The sequence below is a fragment of the Pagrus major genome, chromosome 13, assembly GCF_040436345.1.
Source record: "Pagrus major chromosome 13, Pma_NU_1.0".
Classification (NCBI taxonomy): domain Eukaryota; kingdom Metazoa; phylum Chordata; class Actinopteri; order Spariformes; family Sparidae; genus Pagrus; species Pagrus major.
The window spans coordinates 19,952,120-19,973,406 of record NC_133227.1 but is presented as its reverse complement, the minus strand read 5'-3'; the positions used below and the strand labels follow the sequence as shown (position 1 = coordinate 19,973,406).

General features: G+C 40.0%; 1 protein-coding gene across 2 annotated transcripts; it reads left to right on the top strand.

The window, feature by feature from the left end:
- Positions 1-7,954: 7,954 nt before the first annotated feature.
- adad2 (adenosine deaminase domain containing 2) lies at positions 7,955-18,202 on the top strand. Of its 2 annotated transcripts, none has more exons than XM_073479880.1 (11): positions 7,955-8,030; positions 8,846-9,011; positions 10,231-10,375; positions 10,891-11,053; positions 12,124-12,252; positions 12,987-13,137; positions 14,297-14,467; positions 14,842-15,056; positions 15,623-15,857; positions 17,655-17,787; positions 17,901-18,202. In XM_073479880.1, exons 2-11 carry the CDS (start codon positions 8,860-8,862, stop codon positions 18,009-18,011), a joined length of 1,605 nt encoding a protein of 534 aa, XP_073335981.1. In that variant the 5' UTR covers positions 7,955-8,030; positions 8,846-8,859; the 3' UTR covers positions 18,012-18,202. The 2 variants fall into 2 exon arrangements, with proteins under 2 accessions (XP_073335981.1, XP_073335982.1); XM_073479881.1 differs by lacking the exon at positions 7,955-8,030 and adding an exon at positions 8,159-8,264.
- Positions 18,203-21,287: the final 3,085 nt, after the last annotated feature.

The following is a 21,287-nucleotide window of genomic DNA, read 5'->3' as shown; positions in this document are numbered from 1 at the left end:
GTTGATTGTTGAGTCTCATTACCCAAGTTGTCAATTACCGATGACCACCACTATAACGAAAACCAACCCAAAACGTTGGTATTTGACGACCTGGGAATGAGACTCAATCTCTGCTAATAAACACTATATTTTACAGCTTTCACAGCTGTTGATGCATCGTAAGGGTGAAGAAATTTAAACTCTTAGTTTAGCTTGTTAGCATACTTGCATTTGCCAGTTAGCACTTAAGAGAAAGTACAGCAATGTTATTAGCTTTGATGATATGTGGTGATAAACCAAAGTATTTGACAATTTGGCCCAATGATGGTGCTAGATTCATCCTGAGGGGGACATGAACATATGCACCAAATTTCATGGCAAGTTGTTGATATATTTCAGTCAATTTAGGTCACCAAAGGAGTTCGCAATCCATCTAATACTGTAGCTGCTGTGATGTTTCAGTATAGACCAACATAAAGCCAAGCTGCTAGCATGGATGACAACTGGCGAGGTGCACTCTCAGCACACAGATTCTCTTCCAAAACATGCCTTTTAAATCGTCAGCAAATCTCCGTTGTAATTGTGCCAGCCTGCTGGCGTGATGGCCATGTTGACTTTTACTTATCTGGCTTTGTGCACTGTCAACAGATCTTAAAACAGCAAGAATACGCTTGCACTGGCAACAGGGAAAAAGTGGTACAGATGGTTAGTCAAGTGTCTGTTGTCTGAGGTGTCACTTAATATTTTTGTTTCTGAGGGAGGGTTGAGAGATCACCTTTGTACTTCCCCTGAATTAGGTCGAGATGGCAACAGAGTGGGCTGGTTTTTTATCTCAGGCCAACAGTACATGGTATGGTTTCATAAGTGGGAGTCTCCCCACCCTTTAATATGATTCCTGGATTCCTGGCAGGTCAGTAATGTGTTGGTCCTACCTACGCAGACATATCTATCATCTGAAATGTGATAAATCAAGGTCAGCATCTGTGGACCATACGCTTCGTGGATGCTGCGATGGCTGTCTGCTCACCTCTGATGCAATATCGAATCCATTAAGGCGTTAAAAGGCACATATGGAGTTTAAGAGTGGTGGTCATCATTTCTGTGTATGTAAACCTCACAACTCCACTGTTCCTTGTGTTTACTTAAGCTTTATCCTTGAAGAAAAAATCCTCAATCTCTGCAGTTTTTAAAGCCCTTTCAAAACCTTGTTTTCTAAAGCACAAAAAATCGTATCTGTTCCTTGCAGATCACACAAAAAATGACATGTTTGGAGATAAGAGGTTTCACCTGGTAGTGGTTACATGTAAAATGATATAGCAAAGACTTGCAGCCGGATGTTCTGCTAATGCACAGATCGTATAGTTTACAACACAGGCTTCTGCTTATCAATTCTTACTCTCTCATGTCTGTGCAGTAACTGAAGCCTAAAGCAAAGTTACATTCAGGAACCATGGATGAGGAAGATTGCCACATTATATGTGCATATTCTCAACCTTTGTCTTTTCTGTAGTATTTTCGGCAAATCTGCTCTTTTCTCCTTGTCAGCTTTCATCTCTGCTTTGTTTCCCCCTTGCAGCATTTCTTCTCCCCTTTGAATTTATGCAGAATATGTTTTGCAATTTGCAAAGACTGTGAAGTGGCTAATAAATGGGAGAGATGCTCTAGTTAACAAACAAACGGCATAAGCATACGGAGAGGAGAGGAGAGGAGAGGAGAGGAGAGGAGAGGAGAGGAGAGGAGAGGAGGAGCATGTCGAGGATGGGAAAAGAAGTGAAAGGTGTGTTCATGAGGAAAGGAGAGGAGAGGAGAGGAGGATGCGAAAGGAAAAAAAAAAAATGAGGGGGAGGCAGGGGGAGGTCAACAGAAGGAGAGGCAGATGCCCGTGCCCTGGATGCCTGTGCGCAAATAATTATCCTGATGAGATTCACCGAGACTGGCACGAAATGCGGAGGAAGAGGAGGTGGGATTTGGGAAATACCTCACGACACAAAAAAAAGAGAGACAAAGGGTGATTAAGTTAACATAAACATATTGTAGTGGAGCGCGTGTAAATGTGGGTTATAGGCATGTCGGTACGCACTGTTCCTCCTTCATGTGTCTCGTGTCGTCTCCCTCCTCGTCATACATGGCGTGAGAAAGTGGAGCCTCCCTCTCATCTTTTAAAGATGCATGAAGAAGCAGCTAGTCAGGGGGCGACTGTATGGGAGATAAAGAAAGAAGGAGCAGCGTTGGTCTTCACGTGCAGCTCCTAATACACTCTCAACTCTTTGGTTTCTGTCGACTGAGACAACAAAGAATGAGTGTAAAGACAACGAATATAAGTGCATGATCAATTTTTTTTTTGCCGTCTCCCTCCTTCCTCACTCATTAGATTGAGAGGCCAGTCGAGTATGTGTCAGTGTGGCTGATATTAGGACCACTGTGTGCATCCTAATATCAGCAGCCACCTCCTTTTTGAGATTCTGCCCGGCACATTTGGATGGCAGCACATCAAAAACAGAATCAACACCAGTCTCTTTCTTCATGCACTGGTGGGAGAGCTTGATCTGTGTCTCTCGACAATCCACCGCATCGCCCTAGACTAAAAGACAGCGCAGGTGTTGTATCGAGTGTGCACACCTGTCCGAGCACACACACTATAACAAACCTCACACTCAATCCTTTCATTTGATATAGGTCGGTATCACACATGCTGCTATCTGATGTGTACTTGTCTGCTGAAATGTCAGAGAATGACTTCAGGCTACTGATAACCTGTCACAGCTGACGTGATTTTAATCTCTCTACCTAAAAGGGAGTTGTTGGTGTTTGTTGGAGAGAACACGAAAGGAATTGTATTGCTGCTCATCGCCGTTTTTTGTTGTCTTATTAAACCTGCCTTGCTAGCTGAACCCAAGACACTTGGTTACATTGGTGGCAGCAGTGTATTTGTAACCGTAACCTCTGCTACAGTGTTTCTTTAATTCATGCTGCTGTTATTTGCATTTTCTTAGCTTAGCTTCCTCAGTGTAGCTACTGTAGCTGGCTAACTTGTTTTCATGTGTGGATTTTTTGTTTTGTTTTCTTGTTTGTTTTTGTTTTTAAGTGTTTTTTAGTTTTGGTTAATTGTTCCTGCTTCGCACTTCTCGTCTCAATGAGCCACATTTGTCGTGTTTTTGAACTCTTCATTTTACCTCCACTTACCATCTCGCCATCACAGTTGGAGTTTAGCTCGTTAACCAATCACAGACCACGTATGCACATGCAACATGCATGAGAGTGACTGCATTGCAGGCTGAAGACTTTGACTGCCAATCTTGTTGTGAAGTAATTTTACTGTTATTTCCTACACATTGATGCATTTCTACTTTTACTTAAAAATAAGGATCTCAGCACTTCTACTTGACTAATTGACATGCTAGAAGCTCTGTGAGGCTGTGCTCGGGCACAGCGTGCTTTGAGCCACATGCTTACATCAGCATGCTAATATACTCACCCAGCCAAAGCTAGCATGCTGACGCTCAGCAGGTAAAATATTTACCCTTATCATCTCAGTTTGGAGCTAGCATGCTAACATTTACTGATTAACACTTGGTATTGGGCGATTATTGACCTGATGATGAAAAGTTTCGAGGTTGATCCTGATGTGGGAATGAATGTGTGTCAGCCTATCACCTTTCATGGCAATCCATCCAACCGTTGGTGAGATATTCTATTCAAAACCAAAGGAAAGGTCAGTCATCAGGGTACATTGTCTGGGAAAGCACAAGGATCTGTACAGTTGGTGACCAGACTATCTATTTATCTATATAATGTCATATCTTATCGTTGTCGTTTGCCTTTCAGCTATAGTGTTGCCTCTGATTTTCGTCTAATATCTGCTCGTGTAAAGTGCAATGTCCTGTTTAATTCTGGTCACTCATCTCATATCCTCGCTCAGTATAGTGTTTGATTAGTCACATCTGCCTGTACAACTGACACAGTCACAATTACTTCTAACACTATGATGATGAAGATGAATTGGAGGATGTTAGATTGAATTGGAGGAGAAAATGATCATCCTTGGTTCACAGTTTTATGAAAGCAGTGCTGGATCCAAATCCCCTCTTCTCTCTGTTCCCTCTGTTCTGTCTGCTGCAGCTGATTTGTGGGTCATGTGTGAGTATCAGGAATAAACTGAAAGAGTGAGTGAGCAAAGGACTTTTACCCTCTAGTGGTGAGCCTGGGGAAAGTCCTGTCAAATTCATTTAGGAAATAGAAATACGAATGTCCAATTATCCCTGTTCACTTGTGCATGGAGGCAGTGACCCAGTTGGAAAAATCAGTTTTATATTTTTGAATTTCATATTTTATTTACCAGCAAGTCTGCTACAGTTAGGTGCGAATGAGAGGCTGATGCAGAACAAGTACAACAAAGTTTTCTTCTTTTTTGGAGTGCACAATCACCAAGTCTGATGTCACCCTGCAACACTGCAGCCCCCAGCACATTGAAGTGAGCGGGCTGAATCAGAGGCAGCTGCTCATGTTGTATTACAGAGATGGTAGAAAATATAACTCCGACATGCTTTTAAAATGTCCACCATGCATTCAAGCTTGATTTTCAGAAATTCACGACCTCTCTCTGCAGTTACTTGTGCCATAAATGATTCAACATATAAATCTGAATTAAACTGGAGGGAAATCCTGCATACTGTCTCTCTTACTGCGGGTATATATTCTCACCAGCCTTGATATTTATAGTGTGTTCGTCTTGGTATAAATGATCATCATGTCCCACTAATGTGAGTATGCATGATTCTTGGAAAACAGACAAATCTGGTTACAGAGATGAGTGGATCTTTTCTTCTACCTTTATTTACTTTCACTGAGAGCAATGCCGTCTTTTTCAGGAACGCCGTCATCACATTCACACCTGGAAGCTACTCGGTAAGACCACAGTGTGATCTGCCGGCCACGGAGCAGCTCCATTGGAGCGGTTAGGGTTAAGGGCCTTGCTCAAGGGCACCTCCGTGCATAATGACTTCGTTTAAAGCACTCGCTGCTTGAAAACCGCCATAAAGAAGGCAGACTATGACTTTCATCTGCACATGTGGAGTCCAAAATTGTACCCAAATTAACACAGCATTAGCTGTTGCATCATGTATTTTGTTGAGGAATATCAGTCCTGAAGGTTTAACCACACACACACACACACACACACACACACACACACACACACACACACACACAGAGCAGTAGCTACACATGCTGGACATCAGAGGGAAAATCTAGCTGGTTGAAATTCAGGTTTTCTTTTCCAGTGTTAATTGACATAAATTAATACATCACAGTGTTATCTGTGACAGTCGAGCATCAAAAACAACCCTCATTAACTGTGCTGTTTTTTTTTTTCACACATAGACAAACACACGCAAGCACAACCAAACACAATCACACTATAACACAACAACATATGTTAAGAGAAATTGTCAGCGGGCTTAATATTTCACAGTTTTCGCCTGTCCATATTCCAACACAAAAGCTGTGACAACGTATTCGGGAAACAGTGTCCCTGAGCAGAAAATAAAAATATTGAATCGAGCTCTGTGGCGCTCTGTGAGCCACCACTGTTTCATATTTTTTTTCCCATTAAAAAATAAACAGGGAAATCTCTCAGCCTGTGAGTGAGTGTGTGGGGGTGTGAAAGAAAAAGAAAGAAAGGCACAGATAAGGCGAGAAAGGGGAATAGATAGAGACAAAGAGAGGGGAGACAGAGAGGGAATAGGTGGTATTTAAAATGAAGATGACACGTGGGATGGTTTCCATTGCGTCTCAGCGGGCTCTCTTGAGATGGGAGTGACTTAACATTTCACAGTCTCATGTGAAACACACAAACACTCAAGCATATGCCCACACACACACACACACACACACACACAATCACTCATAAGAAGGCCTCATTTGGCTCAGGAGACACAGATATGAAGGCTTTCTCTTGAGGTGACAGGAAATAGAGTTCAGACTTGAGTTTCACAATGATCAGGGGAACATTTCACTCCTGCAAATAACGCCACACACTTATAGTCGGCTTCGAGGAAGTGTGTGTCTGTGTGCGAGAGAGGATTTAATTTTAACAACTGCAAACTCATTTCATCGTGGGAGCTTTACAGCGCATGCCTTCGGTGTTTATATTGCTGTGAATGAGCGTGTGTGTGTGTGTGCGTGTGATTTAAAATTCATAGAAATCTCCAAACCATTCTGTACCTATTTGCTTATTTACTGCGTCTATACATAAAACATGACTGAGCCGCTCTTTCGTTTTATCTTATTCCCCACATTCGATCTAAATTCCCGTCAACATGATGACATCCACACAGATATCGAAGTGTAAATAGAGGTTTCAAACTATGATATTTACTCAACTGTGTCGCAGACATGAGTGGACATCTCCCCGGTCATCTCCAATTTTATATTGTGGTATTTTGAATTCATGCCGCAGTTGCATTCAAATGTTTGTCTCATTTTATATGCCAGTCCAGTTATAAATAGGATTAGTGTCATGCAAAGAAAGTTATCAATCCTGTAAGTTTAATAAAATAGATCTGTTTTGGTCATGTTTGATGTTAGACACACATTCTCTGTGTAGCTATCACACAAAGATTACAGTTTAACCTTTACTGAAAATGTTAAGTTAGCATGTTTAACAGGTGCACACAAAGGTATGGTTTGACTTGAAGTATGAGTTTTTGCCTTTGTTGAATTAATTGCATTAATAAAGTTCAAAATGGTCTCAAAATGGTTTGATCTTCTGTTTTTTTATATCAGTATTTGACGGTGGCTGTTTACCCCGAGAGGGCTCAACTTTCACTGACCCCTTGCTCATTTTAGCTCCACCTTGGGGCAACTTGTGCCCGAGGACAACTCTTTGTTGACTGGTCATTGTTCTATAACCATCATAATTAGATAACTTGTTTTAATTTCCATGGGTACAAAATAACCTGAGGTATATATAGTAACTATTATTTGAAACAAATACACTTACATTTTGCAGTAAAATAAAGAAATTCAAAAAAGTGGCTCATCTTACACCTTTCTCCTCTACGTTATCCAGAATTTTAGCTGGAAACATTCAAAAAATAACTGAAATTATCAACAGAAGGTGAAGAAATAACAGATTTGACCTCCTGGAGTCTGTGAAGGCTATTGTGCTGCAGAGATATCTACTGAAGTTAACTTGCTAACCAGCTAACCCCGGCCCATCTCGGTCCAAAGCTCCAACACTTTGTTTCTCTCAACTTCCAGTCCAATGTAAACTAACGGCAAGAAAGCAGGAGAAGTAGCATTGCCCTTCTCAATTTATTTATTTCATTTCTACTAAAACTGCACTTTGACTGGACTTTTTGTTCATCTTTATTTATCATTGTACTGTATTATTTGGTTACTGTACTATTTCTGTTTCGAAAGGCAGCAAATGTTAAAAACAAAACCCACAAGAGAAATATTGAGGGGACAACACAGAATAAAACAGCTCATGTAATTTTATCTATCCTTAAAGGTGCAGTGGTTAAAAATGTATTAAAATTATCATCAGAAAGTTAAAAAAAATAGCAGTTTTGACATTTTAACGTCTATGTATTGTGTTGCATAGACATCTACTGAAGTTAGCATGCTAACCAGCTAGCCCTGGCCTGTCCTCGGCCAATGCTCCAGCAGTACATACACCAACACTTCCCCGAGCTCCCAGTCCGCGCCGCTAGCTGCACGGCTAACCGAGCTAACTAGCTGACAGCAGCTGTAGTAGGTGTCCACATACTTTTGGCAATACAGTATAGTGTACATGCAGTTGGCCAGAATAGAATTATTTTCATGATTAGATTATCACAATTAAACAAACAATTTTAAATAATTTGCAGCGCCACAGCAAACATTAAAAACATCCTTTTAGAGGTGAAAAATGAGCTGATTATCAGACTAATAGATGATTTTCAGTCCTTCACTTGCCTGCAAGGTTGCCAGGTTGGACTCCGCAGCACGGCTCTGCATCCAGACAGGACACGACCTCCTTCTGTCTCCTTAACGCTTGAAGACTAAAGGTACAGTAAACTTTGACTTACATGTGGCTGCACTTAACTAATGTGTCATTTATAATCGTTTTAAACTCGTACCACCTCGGCGAGACGCGTTTGTTCAAACCGGAAGTGTGCTTGTCATAGTAAAAAAAAAATAAGTTAATGGGAAGCTAGCTAAAGCTTTTCACACTAGCAGACATTATTTCACAGGTTTGAGCGGTGAAAACGAAAGAAATTGGGTGACGTTTGGATAAAAAGGTATGTTTCATAAATGTGTCGTAAAATGGGGCAACTTTTCATGTTTTTGGCGGTGACAAAGCATTTAATTTAGCCAACTGCGCACATTTGGTAATGCTACCTATGCTAGTTGCTAACGTTAGCTTCGCCGCTAGCTAACCGCTAACTTAGTGGCATTGACTGACGTTCACCTTTGCTGGCAGCTGTTAATTAGCTAATAGACTAATAGTGGGCGAGTAGTGAGTTAACAGGTAATTTTTATCAGCCACAAATCGTTTGGTTATTTTCTCAGCTAGCTAGTAAATCATTTGGTCTAACAATGATTAAAAAATGCTGAAGAAAACAGTAACTTAGTGCAGTAGCTTGGTGGCAAAACAAAGATGATGATTTTTCTTTTTATCCTTATGATTGTGGCATCCTCTCCATTACATTGCTTTATGGAAAGTTATCAGTTGAAATCCTCTAAAATAAAAATGACTTTGATGACATCTATAATAGGAAATTCTTGGGCAGTTGTAAAATGAGGTTTTTTGTTGATTGTATGTCCACAGTTTAAAGCAGCAGCCCTCTGACTAACTTAATTCACTTTAATTTTTCCACAGGTTGCCTGAGAAGCATGGAGGATAAGGATGCGTTCAAATACAGTCCAAGAAGAGGTGCTGCTGCTAGTTTGCAGCCTCCATCTTACTTTGAGCCAAGCTTGCACCTTCACCTTCCTCGTCATCTGGCTGATGACGTGCCTGATTATAGCGGTGGTACTGGGCTGAGGTAATGAAAGAAGTGGCGGTGTTGTATTTTAGTAACAGTAACTCTGGGCAAGCCAATGTAAGCTTTGTTTTTACAGCACATTGCATACCCACGCAACACTTTATACATGAAGATTTAGTCAACAGAAAAAAGAAATGTTTTAGGACAATTTATTTAAGGTACTGAGCAGAAATGTCAGGTCCTCTGGGATGCTACCCTTGTATCTAGGGCGGTAAAACCTAAAGGCAGCTTCTTTGGTATAGCAGAAGTATTGGACCCAGATGATCCAGGAGGTCTGTCTGGCTAATAGTTTTTTAAGCAGGTCCAACATACATGATGGAGCGTAGCCACCACTAGAACAACCAGTTTATCGCTGAATGTATATTTGTCTGGACAAGAGATTGGACTTTTTTGTGGGTTACCACCTGTATCCACTTAATCATTTCCCTGTTTCACTTATAGGGGTGCACCCTATAGCTCAGGTTAACAGCCGCTTTATTAAAACCAAAACTGTAACTGTTTCTAAGTCAAAGGCACTTTGGTTTCTGTTTTGTCGTGGCTGCTTGTGTTACTAAGGCTTCAGATTGGGCAGGTGAGGAGTCTGCAGGCAAGTGTGTCCACTTTAAATTGGACACACACACACTGTAAGTTACTGAAGCTCATTAACGACTGCACCCATAGTAACAGGACACTGGACAACCCACTGGCTCATTTGGATGTACTTGGTTTTGATCTGCTCTGAACCTTTGTTGCCTTAATCCTCCTCTTCTTTCCATTTTTTTTTCTCCGTCCAGTAAAAAATTGGCAATCAAAACTCTACTTTTAATTAAAGACCCAAATATTCCCAAAAATCTCTGAGAAGTTTTCAGCTGAATACCTGAAACTTAAATGAAGCAGTGGGATCTCATTTGTGAGTCCACAGGCTATTCCTTTACGCTTCTACTTAAGCATGCAGGTAGAGAAATGGTTTATTAGGCACTGGTGAGCCTTGTAATGATGCTTTGCTCATGAATGTCACCCTTCGTTTTCAGCCTTCACTTCTCCTCTTGAAGGTTTTTGCAATGAGAGGAAAATTTAACCAAATGTGTTCAGAATCAGATATGATATTTTAAATATTTTACTGTTGCTGTTACTGTTGTCGTCCTTGAAAATCTTCATCTACATCCATCCAGACGTTTTGAGGCATCATCAGCTCAATTTACAATATTAAAGCTGGTCACTGTTTGTATCACTGTCGCAGGAAAAATCTACCTTCTTCTGGAGGCCATGACCAAGTGAAAGAGGCTTTACTTCCTGAAGGAGGTGACAGCCCCAGACTGAAGAGGACTCTCATCCAAAAATTCAAAGACGAATTTGATTTTGGCGACAACGTATTGGGAGATGAGGTAATTAAATGGAAATTTGTAATGTCTGGGTTTCCCACTGTTTGCTGTAGCAAAGACCATATGTTAAATGTGTTACGTGATTGTTTAGGCATTCGCCTACTTATTCGATCATAAAGGATGAGATGATCTATAAGCATCTGTTAACTCCAGTAGCCGATTTCCTGGGGGAACAACTTATATGTAATTGTCTGCTTTCATGAGGAAGATGTCCTTTACAGACAACCTGAAATGATGTGGGAATAAATGACGATATCAAGCCACATTGGAAAATCTGACATCAAAGTGAAATCTCAACATCTGGAATAATTAACAGCGGTACAGCGGTGTTTGCTACCATTATCTATCTAACTGAAGGCGTTCAAAACCATCTGCAGCCATCTTGTTTGTCACTTAAGTTGTGAACAACAGAAAAGTATTCTTTACTAAATCAACACAAAAATGTAGGTTAAAGGTTGTAATGAGGAGGAAACCACAGTCCATTTATTTATTCATTTATTTATTTATTTATTTGTCAGGATGAAGGATCAGACGATGACACAGCTGTCCTCTCTCTCCCGGGTATGTCGCCCGCTGGAAGCGTACATTCGGAAGAAGACCTCCTCATTGAGCAGATAACAGACTTTGTTGGAATAAAGAAAGAAACAATAAAGAATCCGGACAAGAGCACAAAGACTGAAGGTGCAGTAGTAGTAGTCACACTGTGTGATGTTTAAATGCGATATCTAATTCTTGTCTACCTCAACCTTCTCTTCTCTATCCTGGTCAAAAAGTTGTGGAATAAACTCCCGCTTGAAGTCAGAACATCAGAATCATCACACATCTTCCAACAAAGTCTGTAAACCATCTTTTCAGGTCTAGACACCCCATGCTAGCACACATTTCTAATTTTGAAAACAACTCCAACAAACTTTTGTTCCTGTGGAGCATTTACGCTGTGGACTGAAGTGTCTTTGAAACTAATACAATGTAAGGGAAAGCTGCACAAGCAATTACAGATACACTCTGTTTTATTTGATTGGCTTTTGGAGAGCACACCAAGAAAAAGATTGCAAAGCTTTACCTGACGAAGAAGTAAAAAGTCTAAACAATACACTAATTTGTAAGCAGACCAGGCTAGAGATTTAATTAAAAAGCCCTCCATGAATAATGAAACCAATCTGGGAAATAACACTTGATGAAAATGTACATTTGGTTAACGCTTTGACAAGATTTACACTTACAATTATAGTTTCTGTAATGAGATTTTTACTATGTACACATGAGCAGTAAGTGTATGATTGTGCGCTTCATTCATAATACACTAGGTCAGAAATGTTACACTGCTGATCACATTGGAGCTAAAGGCAAGGCAACAGATGGACAGCGGCAATATCAGAAAATAAAAAATGTAATCTTGTATTTCTGGTTGTTAAACTTTCTTATTATTTAATATTCTTTGTCACTTCAGCATATTGCAGCGCTACAACGCATTTTATCTGTGCTGCTTTACTGTCAGTTTACGGCGCAAAAAACCTTCTGACTTGTTTATGATTTTTTTTTTTTTAAGAAGTGTCACAGAGCTTTAGGCTGTCAACTAACTGGTACACTGAGTGCAATAGCAGCATGTAAAAATGTTCAAGGCAAACACTACTTTGCATCACTTGTAAATTGAAAGGGTTTTCTTAACAGCACTGACATGGTGAAGTCCAAAATACACTCGCTTCTGATCATATAGCTGTCTCTTGATTTTGTTTTTATCTTTCTTCTAGTTTGGCAAACTGACTGGCACAAGAATCACATGGCAGTCATAAGTAGCGAGAAGTTTGACAGCCTCCTGAAGATGTGTCCTGATTTCTATGGCTGTAAGAGCCACATGGCAGCATTTGTACTGATAAGAGGTAAGCACCTAATCTCTGTATATGACCAGTTTATTTTGTCATTATTATTTATCAGTATACACTGCTCGAGACAATGGAGAATATTTTACTGTGTTTGGAAATTCTGGGCTTTTACGATGTTGCCAAAGAAGGTTAAGGAGCCTTTCATTGGACAGAACGCGCTTCACTTAGAATTGTAATCTGGATTTTACATATGTCGATAAAGAAAATATATATGTGGCATACAATGTAGCAAAAACTTTCATCTAATGTTTAAACTACTTTAGCAGAAATGTCTAAGTGTATTGTAAATAAATTATTATTTAAAGGAAGAAAAAAGGTGTTTTGTTTGCCAGTTCCACCCACAGGTCAGACATTTTTATGCTGCGGAGCTCTTACATCTTTCTTTTTTTAATTCAAAGAAGCCTGTCTGATTGATAAATACCTGCGAGTCTTTCAGTCACAAGAGACAGTTTGAATGGAGACTGATGGCATATCAATGTCATTTAACTTTTGCTTTCTTCTAGGCCTTTTATATTCTACCACGGCTCTTAAAATGTATTGTTAAGCTAACAAAAATAAACACCTCACTTACTTACGTTACTGTAGCTCACTTTATAGTTAAATTCCCTTCACACATCATTCTCCATCTCAATCATATCTCTGTCTCCCTGTCTGTAGCAGTTGCTATTATCTAAATGGGCAAAGTAAACACTGTATTGTTAAGAAAAAACTTTTTTCTTTTCCTCCATTAGAAGTGCTGGACACAGAGGGTCGCCCATGTGAGCATTACAAGGTGGTGGCGTTGGGAGCTGGCCACTCAAGCTGCAAGTCGTGGCTTTGCTACAATGGAATTATGGTCCACGACTGCCAAGCCATCGTCATCGCCAGACGGGCTCTTCTTAGGTACGAACTGCTAATATGACTTCCAATTTATTTTCCACTCCAGAAAAATGTAGGTGACCCTCGATCATTATTGAACTACAGCAGTGCTTTTGGGCTGTCAATACTTCGGGAATCTGTTTTACTCCTCTGCAGTCTACAGTATTGAACAGCATGTGAAATTACTTTATTCTCAATCGCTTCTTTCTCTGAAGACTGTTGTCCCTCATCTCATTTCTCCGATGTGTATCTTTCTCAGGTTTTAAGTGAGAAAGTTTTAATACTTACCAGAATTGATGGGCTTGGTAGCATCACGTGAGATGATTTACAACAAGTGCAAGTAGTCTGTGAGTTTCTTCTGTGATAGAAACACCCTGTCAAATTGAATAATTCCCAATAATTTATCGGTTATAGGGTCTGGGTGTCTTGGTCAGGACCTGGACTGTGGCCCACTTATTAGTGACCTCAGTAGAGATGCAAAGGAATGGCAGTTTAACCAGGGCAATGCATTTTGGTCATTTAATGAAAAAAGGGGACATGGCTTCCCCTCTCATCTCTCGTTAAACAGCCCAATGTTGCTAAACTTATACTAACCTTCTATTTCTAAGTTTTGAGAATAGCTTTGCTAAAGCAACACGGCTGTTAATTCCAGCTTGTTATAGCGATTATTGTGCACTAGACACTGAAACAGGAACCTGTTCCTACTTATATCTGCATAAATGTTCATGCTAACCTTCCAGTTTCTTTCACCAATGACTGGGGACTTTCTATGTTCTTATTTAAGTGTTACTCAGCAGTATCCTTGTCTCTTCCAGCCCTTTCAGTTGTCAGTCTGTTTGAATCCACTGTAGAGCGTTTTTTTGTCATTTACATTTTTTGCAACCCCTTCATACAAACTAACATCTACCTAAAAGCATGAAAGACCATTCATTAAGTCAAATCAAGCTTCTGAGGTAGGCAATTCCAAACTTTTTGATTGATTTTTACATTAACTAATGCATTAAAAAAACACCCTTTTTTTTGAATAGTCATGATCAAGTCATGACATTCCTTTTCATCAATTGTTAGAGCTGGCAGTCTGAATCAGCTCGCTATTTCTCTCCTATCATTGATGGTGTTTCTGGTGCATTGAAAGCGCCGGTGTGGTTCAAAGTGAGAATGGTATTTTCTGGCTTGTGTTCAGGTTTCTGTACAAACAGCTTCTGCTGTTCTTTGATGCCGATCCAAAGGCCAAGGAGAACTGTATTTTCGAGAGCAGTGCAGACAGCCACCAGCTTCGGCTCAAACCCAAGATCAGTCTGCATCTCTACACCAATCAGTGTCCTGAAGGAGCAGCTAAGAACTTCTACTTCAAGTACAGCCGACTGTTATTCCCATCTTTTAAGTGTTTCAGTATTTGTCCTGTGTGCTCTGTTTAAAGCAGCATTTTGCAGTGTGTAGGTGAAGTGCCTTGGGGTGATAGATTTGAAGGATTTCTTTTCAAAAGAGCAGACTTGACTTCTGAGAATAGTGGCATCCTACAAAGGTTTTAAAAGCAACTTTATTATTAACCTGTCAATACATTTATTTAAAATTAAAAGAACTGGATATTGAATTTCTGTGTTTTTTTGTAATTCCTAATTTACGTTTTAATATACATGGTTCACCTTTCTCTACAAGTGTGCTTGTTATTTTGAGTAAAACTAATTTTTTGCAAATGAGTAAAAGACAACGTCATGTCCTGTTTAGGGGCCCTGCAGACAACACTTCTACCACTATGAAGCTGCAGTATCATGCCAAGGGCCTGCTGGTACCTGCAGCCTACCTTGACCTGAGCATCTTGGGTGCAAGAGTCTGCTGCATGTCCGGGAGTGACAAGCTGTGCCGCTGGACCGTCACTGGGGTTCAGGGTGCCTTACTGAGCCACTTCATCCAGCCACTCTACATCACCAGCATGGTGCTAGGTAAAGAGCCTCGAAGCAGTTATTTTAGAAGGTGCTCTTATTTGATTTCTTGCCAAGGGTTGTATGAGAAGATTGACTCTCATATCTGTACGTGCGATATGAAGCTACAGCCAGCAGCTTCCTGCTCTCAGCCAGGAAACAGTCCAGCAGATAACTCTGTGCCTCATTTTTAAACTTATGCATTTTCTTACTGGAGTTACTGAGCTTAACAGGTGCTGGTAAGCAGATTTTGTTACCTTTGGACAGAGACGGGCTCGCTGTTTCTCCCTGTTTACAGTCTCTATGCTAAGCAATAGCATATTTACCGTAAAGACATGCGATCAATATTCTCATCTAATGAAGGTCAGCATGAAGGTCAATAAATGTATTATAGTGGGTTTTTTTTAACACAATAAAACCTGGTATTTTAGATCTAGGTGGTATAATTTCCAATGCAGTCATAAACAGAAAGCGAGATGTTTTTAAAATTTGTCAAATTAAGCTGTAAGCTGCTGAAGTGATAATTATGTACTAGTGTGTTTCTGAAGGTACTTAGAGCTAATACTGAGATTGTTGTGTTTATTTAGGGGGCCAGAAGCTCTTTAACGTGGAAATGTCTGATATCACCAACAAGCGACTGTGTGATCAACATGAGGTCTTTCTGCCGCCATCCTACAAAAAACACAACATCTTCTTTCTGTGTGGCGACTACGTGAGGCCTGGTGTGGCCTCACCACAGCACAACGATCTCAGCATCAACTGGTGCCTCGGAGACAAGGATATTGAAGTTCTGGACAGTAGCAAGGGCTTCATCATCGATGGGTAAGCTGCAGATGCATTGGATAAGAAATCACTGTTGCTTTGATATTCAGATTTCAAAAAGTATGAGAAGATGTGCAGTGATGTGTGGAGCCAGTATGATTTCCTGTACTCGTACAGAGAGTCCTGTACTGACTAAAGCTTAAATCATTACCTTCCTGAAGCCAGTTCCAGGAAAAGAGTAGAACTGATGGGTGAGCCTGATGCAGTTTGCTTGTTTGACAGTCTCAGTGAGGCCTGCGGCTCCTGCCTTCCCTTGGTTTTGTAGCTGCAGACAACTGCCGATGTCCACTAGCTAGAGTGTGACATAGACTGGAGGCTGTGATGTCCTTGAGCAGAGATTACAGCCAAAAATAGATTTGAGATCCTGCTTGGCGCCCGCAGTGTAGCCTCTTCTGTCCTGCAGCCCTGAACTATTAGTTTTAGGCAACACCATGGTTTTAACATGTCAGGGTGAGCTCTGCAGCGTGTTCCAAACAATAAACTAAAAATAAACAAAGAAGAATAGGCTCCTGAAAAACACCAGAAAGCATTTAAGGGCAAGAATGCAGGACGTTAAGTGTGCAGGGGGAGGTGAAGAGGAATTGAAAGGATGGCAAGAACACCAACTGAAAAAGAAATTCTAGTGTGAAAACAAAAGATCACATGAGGCTATTTTAATTTAGTGATGTAGAAGTTGCATGCCAAATACTCCTAGAATCTTTTAGCTATGATTTTCAGCTCTGAAGCAAGTAATTGTTTCCTAAAAACCTTGGCTTGCGCCCAAATTTCTTAAATTCTGCCAAGACGAATCCATTATATATGCAATGTATCAGTGATTAAAAAACAAAACTGGAGTGGATGAACAATATCATGGGCTGTAGAATTTTTAGTGTTCTTGGAACAGACCTTAAAATGATTTTATATAAGTCACCCTGCACAGGCATCTGCTAATGTCAGCCTCCATCAATGCTGTCATACTTTATAACTCGCCCCCAAATTTTTCTTTATTGAAAACATTGGGCTTCTCAACACTGGTCCATTTTCCAGGGGACCACTCCAGGGTTCCCCCAGGAATTTGCTCAGCAGCAGTGCTAAGTGCTGCCTGCAGGAAACCCTGCCCACTCTCACTCAGACCACACTTCACACAGCATTTTGCTGGAAGAGCTTAGAAGAATTGTCTTGCCAAATATATTTTTATGTTCAGCACAGCTGAGCCCCTGAAGCAGTCTGCATCCTCCAAAATAGTGTTGGAGGTGAAAGTGCAGAAATGATACACTTAACATCCACAGATCTGCAGTTTAGGTCTTCTGAGTGAAGACTTAAAGGGACATCATTCACCCCTCACTTCTGCTAATTAACTGGCCAGCTTCTTTGTGATAGATTGCTGAGGAAGTGTGTGCCTTACACACTTCACAAAGCAAATCTACGTCTTCAGTATACAAAAAACAAAAGGCCATTATTTCACTTAGCTGGTAACTTGCTTGTCGCACAGATAACCCTAACAGCTTTTTGGATAATGTCTGAATCTCTAGTAAGACTGCAAAAGAAGGCAACACACTGATGTACGGTGAACAACATGGAATGTAAACAGTGCAGGACACAAAACTGTCTAAAAAGTGCGCTTTGCAAATTTTTGTTATGAGGTTTTTAGACCTTTCAGGACGCAAGCATTGTGCTTTTGTGAGAAATCTTGAGGTAGAAAAAAGTTACTAACAAAGAGATGGTGCCTTTTTTAAAAAATATATATATTTGAAATTCCTTGATATAAATTTTTGATAAATGTATAGGAACGCAATCATTGGAATATTTGTTTCCCAGCTCTCCGTCTGTGAGTGGACCTGGCTTCTCCAGCAGACTTTGCAAGAGAGCTCTCTACAGTTACTTTCTCCAAGTTGCACAGCTCGGCGGGCATAGCTATCTGCTGGAGCTTCCCACCTACCACAGTGTCAAGGTGCGTCACCTATAGAATGATAACATGAATGCTCAGTGCTCAGTCCCAAAACTGTGGTTATGTAAATCTGTCTCAAATGTGATAAATTAAGTTGGAAATGCTTTGTTTTATAGGTGGAGGCCTTCGCCTACCAGATGGTCAAAGATCATGTCAAAGAACAGTTTCGGAGCAACCACGCCGGTCCCTGGTGTTCAAAAAAGCTGGTGGACTGCTTTAGCATCTGAATGTGCTCCTAGTAACGGGCTGTGTAGAAGCTCATCCGAGTTCCTCTGGAGATGTTGTTTCTGTTGTTTTGTGCACTTCACTAATTACCCTTAAAAAAGTAATCTGGGTTTTGTTTTATGCATAATGTTGTTGTTTTCAGTTTGTGTAGGTGTTTGAGAAAAATAAAGGAGACCCTGCTGCTGTGCACCAGTGAAGTAGTCAGTTTGAATGAGTTGTGGGTGGAAAAACATTGGTAAAAGGCTCACATTGTTTCTACCCTGTAAAGTAGAACTGAGCAATTATCAGTTAGTCTGTTGTTTTGGAGCCAAAAGTTTGTTCTGATTAACAACAAAGTATTTTGTGTCGATGTACCAACCAAAAAACAGTCGCGAGTATGGGAGGCGTCATGAACAGGTAATTATTATGTTTCTAGTGTTTCGTGTCACGCACAGTCAAATGATTTTAAACATTCTGAGATTGAACTTGTGCTAATTGTGGTCGTTCTCTCCACAGCAAGTCCAGTGTGTTCAGATTCAAGAGGTCAAATAAGCAGCTGATGTGGTACGAAGTTAAAAGTTTGATGTTCTGTAATGACCTCTAGTTTTTGTTGCCTGTTGAGTTTTTTTTTTAGTATCCCTGTATCAGTGAATCATAGTAAACTCTGGCATACTAGATGAGCACCCTCCTTTTGATGTTCCTGTATTAAAAATAGTGAATAGTAAAGTATAATAGTAAGAAAAGTAAAATGATACTCAATAATGTCTTTTTTTCTGTATTTTCTGACTATTTTCATCAATTTACCAGTACACAGTATTTTGTTGCACTAATATATAGGACTGCAACTAACAAAAAAAAGCTTGTCACAATTTCCCAGAGCCCGTAGTGATGTTTTCAAGTTGGAGATGCATTCTTTCTATCGGTAATATGAAATTATAGCTGATGAATTGTAGATGTGATACGAAGCTAAATTGCTTTCGTGGACTCAACAAACACAGCATCTACACACTCGATACAGTAGGTAGAGGTATGCACCTTCACACTTTGTCTCTGATTCACCAATAAACTCAGAAGAACAAGCACAGGACACAATACATGTTCTGCTCAGTTTTAACATAACAAATCTTGCCCTCAGGTATGAATAAACTACAGGTTGTAAACTTCTTTTTAAAATCCAAAAAAGTGACATTATCAGTTAGTCTTATGGGCTTCTTTTGTTTAACAAACAGTCCAAAACCCAAAGACTCCTCATTTACTGTCATAAATGGTGAAGAAAAGCAGCAAATCCTTACATTTAAGAAGTTGGAACCAGCAAATGTGAAAAATGACAAACGATCAATCAAATATAAAACTAATTGGCAACTAATTTTCTTTTGATGAAATAATCGAAAGAATATTCTGTTTGTTAGTTACTCTGACGCATGTGCAAACCATAGCCTATGACTTTTACCATATATTTAACTCAATACTTCTATTAGTCTGTAAACAAAGATGAAAAAGTTTTGTGATGTTTTATGGAAGTAGTAGTAGTAGATATGTGATGGTTTGTATTAAATGTGGAGGTGTTAAGATGATACAGACGATAAAGGGAACACTAGCAAAAATAATCACAATAACACTCTGTCAAACTTTTATAGGTAGAAAATAGTTTGTTAAGTCTCTACGATTCTTCCAATCCACCTCAATCACACCAGTGGTATATGTAAAAATGTATATTGACTGTGTCGAAACCATCACAACAAAGGTGTCGGAACAAGCCAGCAGTCAGACTCAAAGATGTCATGGTTATCATTTCATGAAGAGATTACGGAGTGATTGAAGAATAATGACTTGGTTTAACCTGAAGCACAAAATATTCTGGCACAAATGGAGGTGAACACAGGGAGACTTGCATCATCCTAAATTCAAAATTTTATTATTTTTTCATACAAACTGTGTGGTACCACGGTTCATTGTCACCATGGCTCCACTCACCAGTTGCTTGGCAACCAACTCCTCCTTGGAACCGATGCAACTACTCATGTCCTCATAATTACAGGCTCTTTTACAATATTTAGCAAAAACAAAAAACAAAAGAATTGCATGATAAGATAATCTAATGAAGCTGGGATACAATGGGGCTTCACAGTTAATGTCAGCACTACGCTGCATAAATTACACATCTCTGTAGAAGTACACTACATGTTAAGGCTGCTGTTTCAGTTTTAAAGCTTTTCATGATTTTCTGTGATTTGCATGTCTTCATGTGTATGAATGAAGATGCAAATGTGTGTTGTGTGTTTTTTATCTTTGTTCTTGCTGGTTAAGCAAGTGATTCCTCCAGCCAGGTGTTGGGTTCATCCCCCTGTGGGAAGGCAGAGCTCCTGAACCTGAGGTGCTCCTCTGGGCTCGAGGGAGAGCCAAAGAATTCACAAAGAGGCCTGCAAGATAATTAAACATCTGTCAACAATTTGGAGGTGTGAAAAACAGTTTCTCATGTGGTTTGAGGATGTATGCCTGGGAGCTGGGGGTCAAACTTAAATTGAGCTGTCAGATGTTGAAGGAAACCTTTAAGAAATAACAATTATGTCCATTCAGTTGCGTTTAAACCGACTTAATTACAAAGGCTTTCATGTCATTATTTAACGTCAATGCAGTCTCATTAATGTATGCAGTGACCTTCACTGTGATTCTGGCAGCCGAGGGACTGTGATGTCTGACTCAATCTGTGATCATCATTTCATACAAAAGGAGGCTGAATCTCAACGAGATGAATTACAACTTTTAATTGCGACCTTAAACATCTTACAATAGTTTAGGATTAAGGAATTCATTAAGAGTTTAATGTCAAAAGAAGATAGACAATTGTGAAATGAAAAATATCTACTGAATTTTTTTTTCAAAACTCATTAAGGAATATAATTGAAGCCAAAACCTTGGCCATTTTTTTTGCAAAACACGTTTCTCAAAATGTTTTTATTACATTTTTGTCATCATTGAACTTTTAATTTATATTGCTTTATTTTTTTATGATGGTTATAAATGTCGTGTTCTCACCCAGGTTTGGTCTCCTGCAGGATGAGTCTCTCTGGCTGGAGTCGGAGGATGCTGACGTACTGTCTGTGGAGCTCGACTTGACCGAGTGGACCGATGGCACTGATGCTCTTGGAGGATTTGATCTGGGTTTGGCCATGACTCCAACAGATGCAGAGTTGCTCCCCTCTGGATGACAACAACACACACAGGTGACATAAATCCACCCAAGAATTGCCTTTATTGTAACTGATTTACCCGACAAGGGAGGTTAAAGGATGCTCTAT